The 20064-nt window shown below is 38.1% G+C and overlaps 1 protein-coding gene across 2 annotated transcripts in view; it reads left to right on the forward strand.

Moving 5' to 3' along the window:
- Positions 1-20064, forward strand: part of GLS (glutaminase) — a 68263-nt gene that overhangs the window by 4843 nt on the left and 43356 nt on the right. For both annotated transcript variants that reach the window (XM_027637236.1, XM_027637237.1), the window contains exons 2-6: positions 8282-8378; positions 8858-8979; positions 15005-15134; positions 15850-15929; positions 17527-17690. In XM_027637236.1, coding sequence (XP_027493037.1) covers positions 8282-8378; positions 8858-8979; positions 15005-15134; positions 15850-15929; positions 17527-17690 — 593 coding nt within the window. The remainder of the gene's footprint in view (positions 1-8281; positions 8379-8857; positions 8980-15004; positions 15135-15849; positions 15930-17526; positions 17691-20064) is intronic.

Below are 20064 nucleotides of genomic sequence, written 5' to 3' on the forward strand. Positions count from 1 at the left end.
CCCGCCGCCGCTCGCCGCCCTCGGCGCCAGCCCGCCCGCCGCCCGCCGCGGCCCGGCGGCGCTGCCGGGGGCGCGGGGTCTGTGCACCCGCTCGGAGGGAGCCTTGGAGGAGCCGGGGAAGGGGGCGCAGGCGCCGTCGGCGGCTCCCGGTGAGCCCCCCGCCGACAGCGGGCACAACAATAACCACGGCGGCAAGGAGGTGGCCGGAGGCGGCGGCGGCGAGAAGTGAGTGCGGAGGGGGCGGCGGGCGCGGGGGATGATGCGGAGGCGCCATGTGAGCGCCGCCTCCCCATGCACGCGTGGTGCCTGCGGAAGGGGCCGGGCCGGGCCGGGCGGGCGCTGCCCTGGCAGGTGCGGGACCCGGCGGTCCTGGGTCCATCAGAGCCGCTTCCCGGCGGCCGCGGGTCACGGCGGGCGGGCTCGGAGCGGGAGGGAAGCGCAGCCCCGTGGCGGGGGAGCGTGTGCGCCCCCCGGGGCTCCTCTCACCACTCCCTGGGGTCCCCGACATCCCCTTGTCCCGGGGTCCCTCCCACCCATGTGAGGCTCGGAGCAGGCAGTGTGCGCTAGGGCGTTCTTTCTAGCGCTGCTGCTCGCCTAAAACTGTTTCCCAGGAGAAGGCAAAGCTGTGTCATCTTGCATTAATTATTAAAGGCAGTGTACGTGGTGCGTAGTGCTGCCTTGAAAGTTTTGCAGCGCTGTCTCCTCCACGTCTACATCCACCTGGACGCGTTCCTGTGTCACCTGCTCGAGGTGACCCTGCCTTGGCAAAGGGGTTGGACTGGATGGTCTGCAGAGGTCCCTTCCAACCTTAACAATTCCGTGATTTTGTGGTCTAGTGCAGCCAGGGACAGATATTACCAGCCATTGGTGGTGAGTACAGTTATTCATAGGTGCTGCAGGATGTGTGTCTGTGCCAAGAGGTCCTTAATTGTCCCTTAGTGACAAAGATACGTGCAGGTAATAGAATGATAAGGCTGTATATGTTTATGAAGTTAATATTCTTCCACTCAGGACCTGAAACAGTCTTTAAAAAAAAAGGTCAGGGACAGATGCATCAGCTCCAGTTTTTATCCCTGGTAATGACTGGTAGTGGATACTAGGGATAGAGTATGATGATGAGGTAAATGGATTGGCAGAGCACTCTGCTCTGTTAGTCCTCAGCATTATGCAGTCCTTGAAAGTCTTGTTCGTTTCCTACCACCCTGTCTGACAGTTTGCCCATTCCTTATTTGAACCTGGGTGCATTTAGTATCTCGGAAAACCTTTTAAAAGAAGTTTGACAGCTTAACTGCAAGCCCCATGAGGGCTCACATCCTTTGTGTGTGTTTGAAATGTGGCCCATGGCTCTCCTGTAGGCATCCTGTATGGGGTGGCATAATTAAAATCTAACCCCAGACCGCTTTCCCAGAATTTGCTATGCTTATGAAAAAAGCAGATGACAGAAGAAATAGAGCCAAAAAAGGAGTACCTTGTCTTTACACTGAGCAAAGTCTCTGTTAGTCTAACGCTAGGAGGAAGTCTGGAAAAGATTCCACAAGGCCTGTCAGGAAGGCTTCAGTCCTTAGCTTGTTAATAGTTCTGTTTTTGAGCTGTGGTTTGTTGGGTTTGTTTTTAGCATGAACTTGTACTCCTTCAAGATGGCAGATGGAAAGGAGACCATCACCTTGTTCTTCTCCCCTTTTTCCCACCGAAGGCCATAGCTGCTCAGCTTGGTTTAATGAGGTGTAGCCTTCTTTAGGCATCACTTACAATTTCTGCTGTCAGATGCCTTAAAAAATGCATGCATGTCAGGTTATGTAACCATGTACAATATAATGCACAATCACTTGGGTGTTATACTATTGTTCAACAAATATGAAGTGTCCTTTTCAAATTGGCTCTGTGCATAATGTTTTGGAACAAAAAATTATTCAGCTGTGGCTCAGGTTGCACTTGTTTTCAATAAGAAATACACACAGTACCATTAAAAACTTTGGAAAAAAGCAGCATGGCAGCTGTGGTGGGTTTTTGAGGTGCTGCAGAGGTGATTTATTGAAGAGGTAACATTTTCTTAAACTGAGCTGTTACCAGCTTCCTACAACTAGCGTCAATTAGGGAAGTTCTATAATTTTTAATGTGTGCTCAAGCTATGTAGTCACAAACCAGTTAAACACTTTTAATCACTTTTGGCTTTTGACAAAAGGGTATGTTTGAAAGTCAGGTGCTTGTTCTTTGAGCCTTACTGCAAAAAGAACAAGGAGAAAATCTGTAAAACGTCTAGCATATAGTTATGAACAAGGAAAAAGCTGGAAACTTTCTTTTCATTTCAGGCTGTGCAGGAATTCCTGGTGGCACATTAGTCAGGCTGCTGGATACTTTCATTTGTATTTTTCTTAATGCAGAACTATGAAAATCTTCCTTAAGCATTAGTAAGTGGTACGTTACATGTGGAAATCATTGCTATATTAAGACAGAGTACAGGGTTGAGAAGAAAAGGGAAGTTCTTCAAAAGACAGGTTTCTGGTCTGTGTTGTCAACTGGGCTAAGTCAGTGCAGTCTCTGTATTCTGCTGATTCCAGCACTTGCCACCTGGAGTATCTAACATGTGAGTTGTGTTAGGCTAATGGTTTGTGGACCCAGCTAGAAGGACAGTAGTCCTTTTTACACTTCGTGTTTTTGCTTGTTAGTGTTGAGGGATTATTTTTCTCTATTTGATCTTGAAGTTCTAGGATACTGGAATAACCCACAGTGTCAAAAGGTAGAACTAAGGTTTTATTGCTTGTTTCCTTGCCTGACAGTCCTTGTGTACAGAGAGTAGGAGTTACAAGTGAACACCTACAATGTTTTGTGCAAAGACTATACAGAAATTTAGAACAGTTTAATTCCTCATAGAGGGAATAATTTATGAGGTCTGTGGCTGATGAAATAACTAGTATCCCATTGCATAACCAGATCCCCTTGTGCATTTTTTCCGAAACATCTCCACCACCTCCTTATCCCTGCTATCCAGCCTTCACACTGTGTATCCAACTGAAACTTAATATATTTTGGAGAGAAAAAATAATGGAGCTTAAACTGAGAGTGGTCATAGACTGGTAAATTTAATTAATGAAGACCCTGGATTAAAATGCAGTCATATCTATGCTCATGCCTGAGTTATTAAAACACAGTATTCTGGTGGTGTCCTCATGTTATATTTAATAGTGTTTGCTTCTACTTTCAGTATAACTGTGCATTGTTTACTTTTACTTTCAGAATAAGTGTGCATTGTTCACCTCACACCGGACAGGAAAAGGATCAAACATTTTATCTTTGTATAAGCTATTTCTAAATGGCAAAGGCCTTGATTAAGGTGACAGGGAGGAGCAAAATATGAGCAACCTTAACTTTTAAAAGCTAAATTCTAACTTTTTATACTAAATTGCAGTAGTGGTTGGTACTAGTATGTGGAATATAGCAAAATGAATAAAAGAGTGTTTTATTAAATTTTTTTTTTAATGACAAGGGAGTGGTAGTGCTCTTTTTTAAGGGCAGACGTGAATTCTGGAGATAACTTTAAAAATAAATTCTGCTTTTGCAGCCAAACCAGATTCCAGAGGAATTACTGTAGTAACCAGGCAATGGTTCATTTAACTGGTGCTCCTGTTGGAATATGGAATACTCAGAAATGCAAGAAACTGTTGGAAATGCACTTTCATTGGACCATTCATAACTCCTGTAGAGTCCAAGGTTTTGAAGCAACAGTTCTTGGTTTTACCATAAACACTTTGATATCTATTAAACCTGTCTGTCTTTGATCTAAGTTTATAAATACATAGTTTTTTCTTGAATCTTGGTAAGTTCTTGGGTAAACAGTTACCCACCGCTGCTACTGGATCAGTGTCTCACTATGCAAGGGTACAGAAAGTAGTTATTTAGTGACTTGACAAGTGTTTGTATCTCTTGGTTGGAGACATTTGTCTGTAGTATGACAACTTCTTCAAAGTGCCTGTGTTATGTAGAGTAGCTGCTGACTGTGGTTTGCAGCCTTTGCAGCTTTCAGAGGATGACAGAATGGTTTGAGTTGGAAGGGACCATTAAAGGTCAGCTAGTCCAGTCTCCTCTGCAATGAGCAGGAACATCTTCAACTAGATCAGGCTGCTCAGAACCTGCTCAGAACAGTCTGACCTTGAATGTTTCTGGGGGTGGGGCATCTGCCACCTCTCTGGGCAACCTGTTCCAGCATTTCATTACCCTCATCGTAAAATTTCTTCCTTATAGCTAATCTAAATCTACCCTCTTCTAGTTTAGAACCATTACGCCTTGTCCTGTCACAACACACTCTGCTAAAAAGTCTGTACCCATCTTTATTATAGACCCCCCTTTATGAAGGGGGCCACAATGAGGTTCCCCAGGAGCCTTCTCCAGGCTGAAGAACCCCAACTCCCTTAGCCTTACCTCATAGGAGATCATCCTCCTTATCATCTTGATGGCCTTCCTCTGGACCTGCTCCAAGAGGTCCATGTCCTTCCTGTACTGGGGACCCCAGAGCTGGATGCGGCACTGCAGGTTGGGTGGCAACAAAGTGGAGTATGGGGGCAGAATTACCCTTGACCTGCTGCCCACACTGCTTTGGATGCAGCCCAGGACACATTTGGCTTTCTGGGCTGTGAGTGCACATGGCTGGGTCATGTCCAGCCTCTCATCCACCAGCACCCCCAAGTCCTTCTCAGCAAGGCTGATCTCAATCCATTCATCCCCCAACCTGTGTTGATACCAGTGTCCACCCTGACCTGGGTGCAGAACCCTGCACTTGGCCTTACTGAACCTCATGATGTTCATACCCGGGCAAGCTTCTTGAGTTTGTCCAGTTCTCTCTGGATAGTATTCCATCCCTCAGGCTTGTCCACTGAAGCACTCAGCCTGGTGTCAGCAGCAAACTTGCTGAGGGTGCACTTGATTCCACTGTCTGTGTCGCTGATGAAGATGTTAAACAGCACTGGTCTCAGAACAGACCCCTGAGGGACCATTGTTTGTGACAGTAATTGTGACCTCATATTTTTATGACCGATGCCTGATGGTTAATAACAGGCCTAAAAGTATTATTAGCAATATCATATCTGTATATCATTTGTTGTTCTGTAAATCCTGGTCTGCATTTTGGCAGTTACATCTTGATGTAGAAAGTAGCAATGTTTCACAGTATTTGAAATGTAATCTTGTTTCTGTTGTAGAAATTAGAATTCAGCATTTGTTAAAATGAAATCCTCCCTGGAGTCTGATTGTTAACACTGTACTGATGCAAAAGAAGAGTTGAAGGAAGGAATGATATATACTGCAAAGACCTTGTGCTTGGGGTTCCTATGTTCTTTTTTTTCTTTGTATTTAAAGAGCAGTGTGGACCATCCACCAGTATTGTGGTCCACAGATTAGAATACGATCAAAGAAGTGTAGTTGTATAATAGTCTGGTGCTTAATTATTTATTTATTTTTTTTTAAAGAAGGGAAGTAAGTATCAAAAATCTTTATTCATGGAATCAGGTAGACTGGAATTTCCACTTAATTTGACTGTGAAAATTGCAAGTTCCCTGACCTGAAAAACAGCTTTTTACATGTGCTGAATGGAATTATCTTGCTAAGTGTATTCATGGTGCCAAAACACACATCTTTTAGGTTAAGCAAATATTAGTTACTGGCATCACTGATCTGATAAACTGCAGAGCAAGCCTTTTCACCTCTATTTAGCTGATAAACTTTATCAAAAGATGGACTATTTGACAAAAAGGAATTTTTCTGTAAATATATTGAATGTCATCCTCTTTGCTTTGGTTAGTCAGTGCAGATCCATTGTTTAATTAGGCCGAGTGACCCAATATTGAACAACAGCAGATGTAAAAGACATGGAAACCATGTCAAAAGATTTTATGCTGTGTAAAATCTTATGAAGATGCCGATAAAATCTTGGTCAAATGTGTGAAGTGTTTTTCTGCACCTTTTCAGATAGAAATTCCATACTTGGGACAGCTGTAAAATTCTGACTAATTGCTCAGAAATGTCCAATTAAATAGGTAATCAGTTAAAATCTCACAGTGTGTTTGGTGGCTTGTTTTGCCAAAGTGAAATAGGAAAGTTTCCTCTGCCAGACCTTCAGCAGTCCAGTGACGTTCCTTAAAGCATGGAATCTTGACACTGTGGGGAGCTTAGTTAAATGCTTGGTGTAAATGGTGGGGATGTCGGGGTGTAGGCCATGTAACTTAGCCTGACTTTTAGAATTGGGTACCTGAAGAGTTAAGATGCAGAACACAGAGCGAAGCTTTAATTGGTGCCTTGGGTATTTCTGGTTCTGTTGGCTTGACTGGACATACTGTTCTCAGAAGATTGGAGGTGAAATTTGCTGTGTGGAAGGAAAAGGGGCGCTCAGTAATTTGAGGTAGTTGCAAGCGTTTGTGTTGGTTGAATTGCCAGCCTGTCTGTGCATTAGTCAGCCAGCATAATTTAAAAAAAAAAATCCAGGCTGTAAGACAAGGAAAGTTCTGTTGGCTTATAAAGCTGTCTTCTGTTCTTGTGTATAAGTGCAGTGTTTTAAATTGGAAAATGAGAGGTGATATTTTTTTACTACTGGCTTTCACGGCTAGTTATGAGGGAAGGAGGGAGGCAGGCAAGGGCGATCTAGAGGTTGTCTTAAATTTAAAAGTGTATTTGGATATAATCAGATTTTTATTAAAAATAATCATAGATCTGACTTCTTTAATTATTGGGAGAGGAAAGAGGATTAAACATCAGTCTGTAAGACTGAATTGGCCTACCTGGGGTCTGTGCTTAGTTGTAGCATTTTATTTTTGCCCTTATAACTCTGAGTCCTGTTATTCAAAGAATTACTAATCTTGTGAAAACTTCAATGACTAGAATTTGGACCTACACACATGCATAAATGTATAAAAATACATTAATTGCCACTGAGCATTCTAGTTTCAGGCAATAACTTTTACGTAATACGGTATAGTAACAATGTATTGCCAATTTTGTTAGGTTATAAGATTGAGCTTTGAAACTGATGGCTAAAATAATGCAAGACTTCATACTCTGCATTTTAGTTAATGTGTGCATTTGCTGGAGAACTGTTTTGTTTTGATTTTATTTAGTTTTGCTTATCAGACATCAGAACATTGTCTTTCTCTAAACTGTGTTGTCTACAAACAAACTTGAGTGCTTCGGAGGACTAGAAGAACTGATCCGAATCCTTTTGCTTTTGCTGCCCCTGGCAGTTTGGAAGTGCACATTCCAGCTGCGTGCTACGATGCCATACTTCTGGGGGAAGTGTAAAGAGCTGAGCATAGACTTTGGCTCCTGCCTGCTTCAGGGTGCTTTGGAATATCAGGGAAGGGCAGAACTTTTTATAGGTTAAATCTATAAACTTCCAAAGACTTAAAGGGAAAGCTGTCAGTATTACAGCTTTCTGTCCTAGCAGGAATCTCAGTGCTTAATTGGGTAGGTTTCCTTCAGATTTTACATAAAATGGAGATTAAGGTACAAAAAAAACTGCAGTCATAGGGGGAGCGTATCTCAGAGTGAAATATCCGACACCTGGAATCTTTGGAGAGCTGGTGTGTTTGCATTGATAAGCACAGTGACCATTAAAGGTGTATCTGCACTGCACGTTTACTTTGCTAAGTATGTGTGATGAGAATTGCAGCTCCTGGTGCCTGAGCTGGTTCAGGGGGCTGTGCTGTGCTGCAGATGGCTTTGCTTGCTTTCACAGCAACTGATGTGACTTACATAAGCTTCCAGGAGCACAGGGGCTTCAGGACTCCTCTGTGGAGTCCTAAAAACAGGACTGTTTTGAAGGAAGTACTGCACATTCACTGTCTCCTTCTCTTGCCTGTAAAACAGTTGGGTCGGTATGTTCTTACAACTTTGTGATGAGGCACGTAGGTCTTTGAACGTTACAAATAATTTATTCTCTGCAAGTAGCATATCTATCCTCTGTAACATCAAGAAAAGGGATAAGTGATTAATCTGCTCCCCCCAAAAATATAAATATAATCTTAGCAATACATGTATGACAGTAAATAGATGATTGTGTTCAGTTAAGAGTGTTTGCTGTTGTAAAATTTATGTACAATACTTTTGTATTACCATTTTTTTCTCTTAAGGCTGAATTAAGCTTTGTGTTCAGTGATAGAAGTGTCCTTTGAAATTACTGGTAGCAGTTAGATTGGTGGTGAAAATGTGTCTCCTTGAGAATGCAAAAATGTGTGTGAATAAAAATAGGCACTAAAATAATGTTGATTTTTTTCCTTTCTTTTTTTTCTTTCTTTTCCAGTAAAATGAAGCAAGGTCTCCTTCCTAGCTTAGAAGATCTACTTTTCTATACTATTGCAGAAGGACAAGAAAAAATACCAGTTCATAAATTCATAACTGTAAGTTTGCTGTTCCAGAGTGCTGTATGAAAGGTGGCTACTGCAGGGTTATTTTACATTAGAAATGCAAGAATGGAAAGCAAAGAATTTCTGTTATACATGTTTAGCTGTGGGAAGGAATGTAACTATTTTTTCCCTTATACTGTTTCTGTAGCTAAGTAAAAGAATAAGTGTATTTTTATTATCTACTTCTTTGATGTATAAAGGAGCATACTTGAAAGCATTTGTGCCTATGGCAGGGTTGGATAGTATTTGTACTTTTGTAAAATGTAGTCAGACCACTGTGGATTTCAAATTACATTAATGCTTTGACATAAAATGCAGCCAGAAGGGCCAAAGGATCAATAAGGTGTCAAAATGTCTGTGTTGATAATGCAGTGGCAGATGTGTCTTAACAGTGATAAAAACAGCAAGCAGTAGATAATTTGATTGTAATAGCATATCTTTTCCCTTTAGTAATTATTGTTTTATTGTTATAGGCACTCAAATCTACAGGATTACGTACATCTGACCCTCGATTGAAAGAGTGCATGGATATGTTAAGACTGACTCTTCAGACAACTTCAGATGGTGTTATGCTGGACAAAGACCTTTTTAAAAAGTAAGTTTTCTGTCAATAATATAACTGTATGATTCTGAATGAGTGTTGTCTATGTGTTACTGACTGCTGTCTTGAGAGACATAAGGTATATAAATCAGTGTGTAATTAGAAATGGAGTCAGACATACACGCTTGATGCTGTTTTCACACGAGTTTTTTCTCAGGTTTCACGTAGCAGACAGGCTGTGTGATCTCCACAAGAGTTTAATGTGTGAGTGTTTGCACATGTGTCTGACCCCATACTGCAGCTCTCGGTCAGATGCCAAATAAAGTAATTGATGCAGCCATGGACTGTTTAGTATGATTACATAAAACTGCTCTCTCAGTGCATCACTGGTTTTTAATCTGAAGTTCAGGATGCTGCTTCTGTGTCGTGAGATGTTTGGAGTATGTATATAGTTAATGCTAAAAGTGAGTATATGAAAAACAGAGTGAAGTGAAATTTCTATAAGATACGGAGAGATGAGAGTAGTTAGGGCTGCAGACATTCCTTTGGTCTGTTTTGCAAAAGATTTGTGTGCCATATTTTAGTGATGCTGTAATTTATTTTTTTTTAAGCAAAGTCTGTGGTCAGATGAACAGTATAAGCACTGTTCAGGTTGTCTTCTATTGATTCCAAGCACACTCCTTTGCTCCTCTACTTAAAGCTTTTGTGTGCCAAAAGATTGGAATTTTAGAGGCTCTTAAATCTCAAAATGAAATTTTCAGACTATTTTTCAGTCTGTATTTTTATTGCATTTACATGGTAAATCATAAAATATCTGACACTTGCTTTTTTCATCAAGGTTATTCTTTTGTAAAATTGGTACATTTTTGTTGATCTGTAGCATTTTTTTGAATTTGTGAACTAATGTTGTTTAGTGCTGTTTCTTCTCAGTTACAATTTAAAAATATGTATGTGTTTAAAAAAGATGTATTTACATATATCATTTTGTATATTTTATAGACATACAAGTATATAAAATATATAATATAGTGTAAGCATATACTGTATATATTTTAATATATGTTAAATGTGTATTATATTTATGTAATTTATATAACTATAAACATAAAGTATATGTGTTATATATGTTAAAATATATATAACATTTTTTGAAATATATTGAGAAAAAATGAATATCTGTGTGTGACAAAATAACAAACCAGTCAACTCCTTAATCAGATATGGAATATTTCCTTAAGGTACAACATGGGCTAACTTTACTCCTGTATTAGGTTCAAGACCAGGTCTTTGCTGGTTACTTGTCAGCTTAGTAAAAACACTAAATTGTTAGATTCAGAAACCTTCCTGGGTATATAGATGGATTGGAAAGGAAATATTTCTACTAGAATACATTCTACATGACATGCATTCTAGAGGGCTTGTTTGTCAAGTAAACTATGAATTATGTTTTAGGCAAGGGCTCTACATTTGAAAAAGGACAAGTGATTGCTAATTGGCAGGATTAGCTCATGTTCTGTGTCACATCTCTGGGATTTGATCCTCTGTGTTAGGACAGTAGTTACTTTATTAATTTGTAGAAAACTTACACAGTTGTTTGTGTAGGAAGAGTTTTGAACATAAAGACAATACAGAGAATGGAGAGGTGAATCTTATTTCACATAGCAGGTTTTCCTTTGCAGCAGCAGAAGGTTCCTTTGCCACCTTTTCTGTAAATGATAAAACCCCAGACTTCAGTTATCTGTTCCTCCTAGGCACACTGCATTTGCTGTGAAAAGGCTTGTACAGGTTCCCTGTATTCTTTCTTCTACAAGTGTCTAAGGTGTGAAATATAATAATTTATCTCCTTGGCTGCACTTACCTCAGGACTTTGAAGCATCAGTTCCCTAAACATAAAAGTCAGTGGTGTAATTCTCCTCTTAAATGTGAATCCGAAGCTGCTAGGTCAAATAAAGTGTCAAGGTTAAATGATGTGGAGCAGTGGTAGCATAAGCTTGCCTAAATCAATCAAGACAAGTAGAAATTACCTGTAAAATACTTTAGTTCACACATCTGTGGTGTCTGCTTCTCTATGCCTTTGTAGTGGTTCTAAATATTGGACTCCAATTTTACTAAAATTGCATTTCTTTGGAGTTTTTTGGCTTTACAGTACTCTCCACTTATAGTAAAAATTTGGAAAAAAATCTCCATGTTACAGGCAGAACAGCTTGAGGTTTTAATCTTTGATCTCCAGAATTTCTTGAAGACTTCTGGGGTGCACATTTTGGAGAGAGGGCTCAATAAATTTCTTGAATTTATAAATTGATGAAATTTCTTGGATTTCACGTTGCATCTGTGTAACGTGTAACATAACGTGTGGTCTTTGTAGCATGAGTGACACCTCACTGAGAACAGCCTGTTACTGAAAGCAGTGCAGTGTGCTAGTTAGCTTGCTATGTGAATTTTTTAATTTTCTTTTTTTGTTTGTTTTTTTGGTACCTTAGCTGTGGTACTACTTAATATAGTAGTAGTAATACTGTCTACTGTTAGATGGAACTTAGGCACCTTAATAAATATGGAGGATTGTACGTGCTAGTCTTCCTCATAAAGCATCCTCATTTTGACATATCCTGGTTTTTTAGATCTGTTTCTATGACACTGTAGCTAATTTGTAGAAAAAATTCCAATACTCTTTGTAAGAAATCCTCCAACCACTTTTAGCTTTTCCTTTAAGTCATAGCATGTTCCTAACAGAAAAATGTATGACTTGCAGAGAGTGCTGTTTCTTAACTAACAATATTTTGGTCAGTGGAGGGGAAGGAAAGGCACAAGGCAATCAAAATTCAGTTAATTTGAAGGTGGTGTACACTTGAACAAGATGATGGCTACTGAGTAACAGATATAACTCTGAACTTTAAACCCTATTCTTTTTCGGAATAGCTTACTTGTCTTTGTAGGGTTAGCCTTTGTCACAAGGTGCTGTCTGTCCTGCTTTATTGACCCAGAACTGAGGTCTTGGCAGGCACATCTCCTCTGGTGTGTGGGTCAGAAGCAGCAATCTGGGTGTGTTATGTTCTGAGCACAAACCTGACAATTCGTTGCTGGATCTCAAACAGGATTTTCTGTTTGCTGCTGAGCAGCTGTGCTGCTCTCCCAATATAGGTAGCAAATCCTGATAAAAACTTTAATTTTAGATAACCTTAACCCAGCTATTAATAAATGCTTTCACCCTATTTGAGCAATTAAATTTGAGCAATCTTATCACAGAAGATATAGAGGACTTCCACTATATTAGAATGTTAATATCTGATTTGTCAACATAGTGTCATTTTTTTTTTTAAATGTTTAAATATGCTGAACACTTCTACAGACCTAATATTGCTAGTTGGACATGGAGTTTCACATACCTTTCTGTAATGCTTATACTTTTTTAACAGGAAAAAAGGTGTCCCTTCATCTGTATAGACAGCAGAAGAGTTCTTTGGAATTGGTAGTTCAGACTGCGTTTTTAGCAGGTCTGGTCTCCATTGTGTAGGGAAACAGTAATCAGCAGTCTGAGCCAGAACTTGAAAAATAATGGATAAATGTAACAAGTTGTATGATGAAAGAAACAAAGTGATCCTAACTTTATGATAGAGACCAAAGATGCTGTTTCCAAAAACTCCTGAACTGTAGGAGGTAGGAACCCCTGTACTACAAAGTAGGAGCTTTTAGTGTACCTATCTAGAACACCTCTAAAACCATGTGGGAGATAAGAGCCAAGTTGTTCGTAAAATTTGACTGTGGAAAGATTTCTATTTATCAATATATTCATTTACTTGAATTCCTCCCTGTGATCTTTTCCTACTGCTCCACTTTTTCTGAGGCCAGTCATCTTCAAAGGGTTACCTGGAATATAAAGCAGTTGGACACTCTGGTGGGGAGGAGGTGGTAGTTGCAGAATTTTAGAGGCTGTCGTGGCTCATGTCCTCTGTTGCCTGAAAATATTATGCCCTGTTAAAGGGAGTGTACTAAGATCTCTGTTATTTTGTCCATGCAGTAATTGCTCTGAATACCCCTCTAGATTACTCGGGCCCCTGTATTTCATTTAGTCTGTAATTCATGTGATTTGCCTGGGTTAAGGAGTAGCAGGATACATACGTGGACAGAGTCCAGGAACAACTGGTTAAAATAGGTAATGTCCTTAACCAGCATAGCCATTTCTGCAGTGAGTTTCAATCTGTAGATTAAAATGATTGAACTACTGCAGTGAGTAGTTCATAGACTTGCTGTAAATTGTAAGTGTATAAATGCCCTTCCTGTTTCAGAAGCATAATACAGTCTCAGAGGACTGTATGTCAGTGCATACTGCCTTGTTGTTTTCTACACTTTATATTGAGTTGTTCTAATAGGTTTAGGTGAACCTCAGATATTACTTTTTTTCTTTCTTATAAGAGTGCATAATGTTGTCCAGGTGGTACAGACAATGTAGAAGTGCATCTGAAGTTAAAATCTAGTGCATATTATGTTGTTACTCCTTCTGCACACTTAGCTGCCATCAGCATTATTAATTACTTTTGAAAAGGGATTTTGCACCTGGTGTAGGTGACTGTAATTAAAGGTTGCTGGGAGCAAAAACAAACAGGATTTTTTGCAGATTGCAACAAAACTAACTCAGTTGCAATTTTAACATAAACTAACAAAGCGGCATATTACAGATAGCAGTTTCTAAGGTGTGACAGTGTGTGCAACAGAAACTTCTCTAACATTTCTCTTTTGCTTTTGGAGAGTAGTGCCTTACCAGCATTTGAAATGGCTGTCAGTTGAATTTGGGATAAAGTCGTTTAAGTACAAAGGAGTTAAAACTAAAGGTTTAAAAAAAGAGGGGGAATTCAAAGGGAGTGTAATTCTGTCTCTTCACTGGTCTTTATGCACATTCATTTTGAACTGATGATAACTTTCAATAATAGTATTATTGGGATATCTGTTCCGAGTGAAAGTATTTCCCTTAAAAATTTTTCCCTAATTTTTTACTTTTCTGAGTAAGTCTTCGTTGGAAGGATACGTTTTTCTTTGTAGCATGTTCCTAGATGTTCTTAACTTCCCGTTTTCGTGCACTAATAGTATGTTTCTGCTTTTGTCAACACTGCCAGAAGGTGTGGTGTGAAGGTGCTAACTGTTTATTTGGTGTTAAACCTCCCTTTCTCTTCTTTGCACTGGGATAGGGCTGTTAATATCCTTTATCAGGTCATATTTCAACTGACTGATAATGGCTCCCAATTCCCACCCCTGCTCCTGGTCACCCCCCCCTCACCCAAGGACACACCACTTTCAGCATGTCTCAGCTTGTTTTCATCCTTCCCTTCTTCTGTTTGTCCTAGATAAGTCCTTTCCCTTTTACTTTATCATTTTTTTAGATGTCCCAGATGGGCTCACGTTCAGAGGGTGTGGACAGACATAGTGTAACTGTGTTCTGGGGTAAAAGGCAAAAGGCAGGGAAGATTCCTTCACTGCTGGTAGTTCGAAGCAAGATACTTGCAGAACTGCTCACTGTTAACTTTTGCTTACTTTAGGAGATGTTATCGAGTCTCTGCACGGGGTTTTGTTCTTATTAAAGTGGAATCACATTCCAGTTTCGTTTCTTGGCACTGTGTTCACTCAGTTCATGGTGAAACAATGAAGTTAAGAAACCAACCCTGAACCTCACAGGCTCGATCTAACTCTGAAATTAGCACTTCTTTGGACAAGGGCTGAGTTAGATAACCTTCACATGGCTTGATCCTAAGAAATGGGTGGCTTAGATCCCTTTTGCAAGCTGAGATGCTGCTTGAAGGCAGATAGGTAGGCTGTACCTTGCAGTACAGCCTCACAGCTGAAACTTCAAAAGAGAGCTTTAATTAGAAAGGAATAAAAGTGAATGCAATGAAATTATTGTAAATAATTTAAAAAATAATACAACTTAAAGCAGCAAATTTGAAAAGTCTTTCTAATAAGGACGTGTTCTTGTAGGCATGTAACTTCAAGGGACTGAGGGTTCTTATTTAAATAACATGTAATTGCTACCTAAGTAGGCTTTTGACAGTACATTGTCAAAATATTAATAAACTTTTTTAACTTTTTGCAGGTGTGTACAAAGTAATATTGTGTTGCTTACTCAAGCTTTCAGGAGGAAGTTTGTCATTCCAGATTTTATGTCGTTTACTTCCCATATTGATGAGCTGTATGAAAGTGCTAAAAAACAATCTGGAGGAAAGGTAACTTATAAATTCAACCTCAAACTTCTATAGATTCCTTGATATTAAGCAAATACATTATTTTTTTAAGTAAGACAGATTTTTCTTAACATTTTTAGAAAAATGTTAAACTGATAACTTGATAAAAGTTTTGGAAGTTGAGTTATGTCTACAACTTGTAAACTGGGTCAGAAATACAGCTCACAACCTCTACCAGTCTTGTAGAGTTTTGCCTTTAGAATATGAGAATGGTATTGTTCCTTAGTTTACATGAACTCTAAAACTGCTGTATAATTTGTGAGACTATACTTTGTAGAAGAGTTATGCAACTCTACACAACTGGCTGGATTGTGTGACGGAAGTAATTGTCAACATAGTACCTTTGTTAGTAAATAAAATATTCTAGTGCTTATTTTCAGTAAATTAGTTGAAAAATCCAAGACTGTTACAAGCAAATATTTTATATGATTTGAAAATCCTGAACATGCTGTAATACAGAACACAAATACCTTTTAGAACATGCTGAAATTTTTACTTTGAAAAAATGTTTTATTTGATAATGATCTTGTGAATATAATAATTTGTAATGAAGTTTTAGATATACCAGGTGATTATTAGTGGGATACACAAGGCACAACTGAGTTATCCTTTCCATTGACATTTATTTTAATTAACATATAGTTAAATATTTTGGATGTTGTAATTACATCTCTGTCTTTGTTTCACACTGTGATAGGTTGCTGATTATATTCCACAACTGGCCAAGTTCAGCCCTGATTTGTGGGGTGTGTCCCTTTGCACCGTGGATGGACAGAGGTATAATGTAGTGTCTAGATTTTATTGCTGGAATATTTGAAGGACAGGACAGAGACAATACTTCTGTAGTATTAATATGTATTAATTTGGAAATCAAACCTTTGTCTGATAGTACTTGTGCATCAGGCTGTATTACTTTTTGTGCAGGTTCTGATGTTCTTAAGAGTTAGTTCCTTCTCTGCATTTTAATGTTTTTACTGTAGCATTATTATATAATCTGTATGTGTCACCAAAAAAATGCTGATTCATGCTCTTGAAAAAGATGTGGAAACTGGACAGAACTAAATATGATTTTACTTTTCAGGTTTATTAAGCTTTCTCCTGTAAAGAGTGTGTGTCAGTCTTAGATATAGTCAGTGATCTTACTTTTATTGTTTTCTTTATTAGTAATTCAGTGTAGCAGAGACAGTTAGGAGCCTAGATCTGAGTATCTCACACTATCTAGCTGAGAAGTAATGTGAGCTCTGTGTCTGCCTTTGTGACTAGACAATCAGATGCTCATCAACTCATCAGGTGTCCCTGCTGGGCTGCAGGTTGTGTGGTGGTACTGAATATTCTGAGAACCGTAATTTTTAGGTGTTGAGTTTGTGAATGGGGCATTCCTGAGAGAGCATCATTTTAATGTGATCTGTTATGATCTGTATGTTTGTTTCCAATTAGCCATATGCTCTGTAATCTCTAGGGGAGGAGCTGTACAAGTGAGCTGAAGTATTTTTTTCATCTCCCTCTTTAAGTGTCTGAATTATAATCTATTTGTAGTAAAACAACTTTAAAAATGTTCATCCTTTTGAATATTTTCAATTGGCATTTTGCTTTGTTTTGGATGTTATATCATGTACCAGTGGAAGTTTTTATAGTGTTTATTTTTGTTATGTTTAATGTTGCATAATGTTAAACTTTATAATGTGAGTTCCCTGAAGCCTTCTCGCATTTTCTGCAAAGAAAAGAATCGAATAAACTTCTGATTTTGCCGTTAGACAACTGATTGCTTGAAGCCTTTTGCTCTAGATGTGGCATATGCTGCTTGTGTGAGTCATGCTTTGGTGCAGTCTGACAGATGCTGAAAGTAAACTTTCCCAAAGATAGCATTTAGTAATTGTTATAAAATACCTATGCCATTATCGAAGGGGATGTAATTACCACTATTTAATTATTGTCCCCAAATTCCAAAACCAAATTGTATCTCATCTTTGTTTATATAGACATAAATATGTGTAGTGGCTATATTCAGGTCAGCTGTACCCTGTTGAGTATTTAGTTTGCAGTTGCATAGGGGAAGTGTGGTACTAGAGGTGTGAGGTGATTTTTTTGCCCTGGTACAGACCTGTTTCTGAATTTGCTTATTTTTTTAATTACATCTGCAATAATCATTAGCAACTGACTTTGTTATGGTTGGCTTATAGAGTCAGTTGTTAAAATCTTTAAATCTCTTTGTTATGTTCTTTAAAATGATACTTAATAATAACACGATTTGGGGTTTTGGGGTGTTTTTGTTAATAGTCCTTGTATGTTGAAGAGTAGATGTAGATATAATATTCTACTGCCACAGCTGACAAACAGGAAATTTCAAGCTTCTTTATCTATATTTTTTTCCCAGGCATTCTGTTGGTGATACCAAAGTTCCGTTTTGTCTTCAGTCCTGCGTGAAGCCTTTGAAATATGCTATTGCTGTTAATGATCTTGGCACAGAGTATGTGCACAGATATGTTGGGAAAGAGCCTAGTGGACTAAGATTCAACAAGTTGTTCCTGAATGAAGATGGTAAGAGATATATAACACATAATACTGCAAATACTGAATTTTAGAAAATTATAAAACAAGCTACGCAGTTTTTTCAGTCTCTTCATTTTACTGTATCCTCTTAAATCTTATTACTAGACAGTGTCTCAAAATATTTTGCCATCAGCAAGGTAGACTTAGTCTTTGTCAGTCCTTTTGCCTAATTTAAAATGCTAGTAAAAGATGCTTTATTGCTTCTGTTCTCTTTACTAGCCGTTGAGTTGTAGGAAAACCCAAAGGATTTTGATAATGCAGGTATTTGAAATCTGTATTTATTTGGTTGAGTTGGTAGCATGTGTTCCTTAATCATACCTTCTGTAAAATGGTGGTGAAAGAAGCAAAGATGTTAAAATGATTTTAAGAAACATGTATATCACTTCCCTTCTTGGCCTTCTGAGAAGCAGGTGCTGGTGCCAAAGGCCAGCGCTGACTAGTTTCCAGAAGGCAAAATTGAACACATCTTCCCACAGATTATTCTAAATGGAATTTGGCTACTGATTCAAAACAATGTTTTTATTTTATTTTTTTTCCCCTGTGGCAGGAGTGTTTTAGCAAGAATTTCTCCTACAGTACTTTATCTAGATTATTTATTATTAATATTGTCTTAATTCTCAAGTGTGGATATGTTATTTTAAAAGAAAACATTATGGCAAAAATCTGAGAAGGATGACTCATGTAGCCTTAGAGGAAATACTGGATGTTATCTCTGAAACACAAATGTTTCTTCTAGCAGATCTGTCTCAGTAAGAGAACAGACAATGTTTCTGTTGCCATGGTATTGCAATTAATATTTAATTAACAGCATAGGGCTTGGATGATATTTTTGTCTAGGGCTGTATTGAATTCTGACTAAAATATCTATATTATTACTATATTAATGATACACTATTATATTGAATATATTTACACATATAGGCAAGTAATTTTTATATAAAATTTATTTATTTATAGATTAAACCCATCTCTACATACTTAAAATATATCTTGACAATTTATTTCTTTATTTTTATTGTGCTAGTAAATGGTGATGAAACACCAACATGTGTATATATTGCCAGGAGGAAATTAAGCATTTTGTCAAAGCTTTGCTGCCTTGTTTTTGCTTTTCTTCTTTTTCCAAATACACTGTCGTAACAGTGTGAAGAAGACTTGTCTTTCATATCCTACAAAAGATTTACTATTAAAAAAAGTTTTGATGGTGCTGAAAATTGCCCGTTTAGTCCTTTGGACTGATATAGATATTCTGGGTTTTTTCTCTTTTTAATAAAATGACAGCAAGTACAATAAATATTTTCTTCTTTTTAGTTCTACTTTTGAAATTGAACTTATGAGAGAAGATAAATTGATGGGCTGTGGTGTTTTACATTACTGTTATTCTTTAAGGGTGTTTGTAAGACTGTTATACGTCAGAGAATTTGGATTATTGAAAGTTTGACCAATGAATATGAAATTAATAGAGAAGATTAATTCACAGGATAGAAAATTGAATTTTTAAGCATGTTTCTCTGTGGCTGGTAGACACAAGCAAAAAGTGTTAGAACTGACCTGAATGACCTCTTACCCTGTCCTTGAGTGAAAGACTGAAATGGAAGGTAGAAGTCTAATAAATAGGAATATTTCAGTTATAGGGAGAAGGGAGGCTGAGTTTCTGCAACTGAAGGATGAGGAGGGAAGAAGGGATTACACTTTTCTTGTAGATTTAAAGTGATGTATGAAGTTTGGATATGCAGAGTATTTGTCAGTTTGAACATACATAAAGACTTTGAAGACCGGATTTGAAACTTGAAAAAAAAAAAGTATAGATATTTAATCTATTTGTTTTCTAAATATTCAGATATAGTTGAATTTCGTGTTTGTAATCAAGGTACACAGGTATTTGAAGACTGGTTAGACATGCCTCTGAAGCTATTATTTTTATATTTACTACATTGAAGATTCCTAAAACAGGATGTTCTTCCATTTCGTTGTTTACTAGTATCAAGAGTTAAGTTAGAAAGAGTGGACAATATTGTAAGACAATTGTACATTACAGCTAAAAATGCCAACCTGTAACAAAAAACTATGATTATATTTTGAGTATGATCTGTGCTGTGCAATGGAAATTTGGAAACTTCTGCAGCCTTGTGAATATTCAGTTTTAAAACTTGTTTTATCAAAGGGAATATATGGCCCCTCCAGCAATTCAGATTTCTGGAGGAGTAAAGTAATTTATGTTAATTTAAAAAAGATTATTCTAATTGATTGAAGTAGATCAGAAATTTTACATAGTAAAATATGTCTGAAACAGGCATTATTGGGAATAATTTTCCTGTCTATAGTCACTGAGCAGTTTACAGGTTTTTTTCATGCCTGTTAA

Source organism: Corapipo altera, unplaced genomic scaffold (genome assembly GCF_003945725.1).
Source record: "Corapipo altera isolate COAL_440 unplaced genomic scaffold, ASM394572v1 45, whole genome shotgun sequence".
NCBI classification, from domain to species: Eukaryota; Metazoa; Chordata; class Aves; order Passeriformes; family Pipridae; genus Corapipo; species Corapipo altera.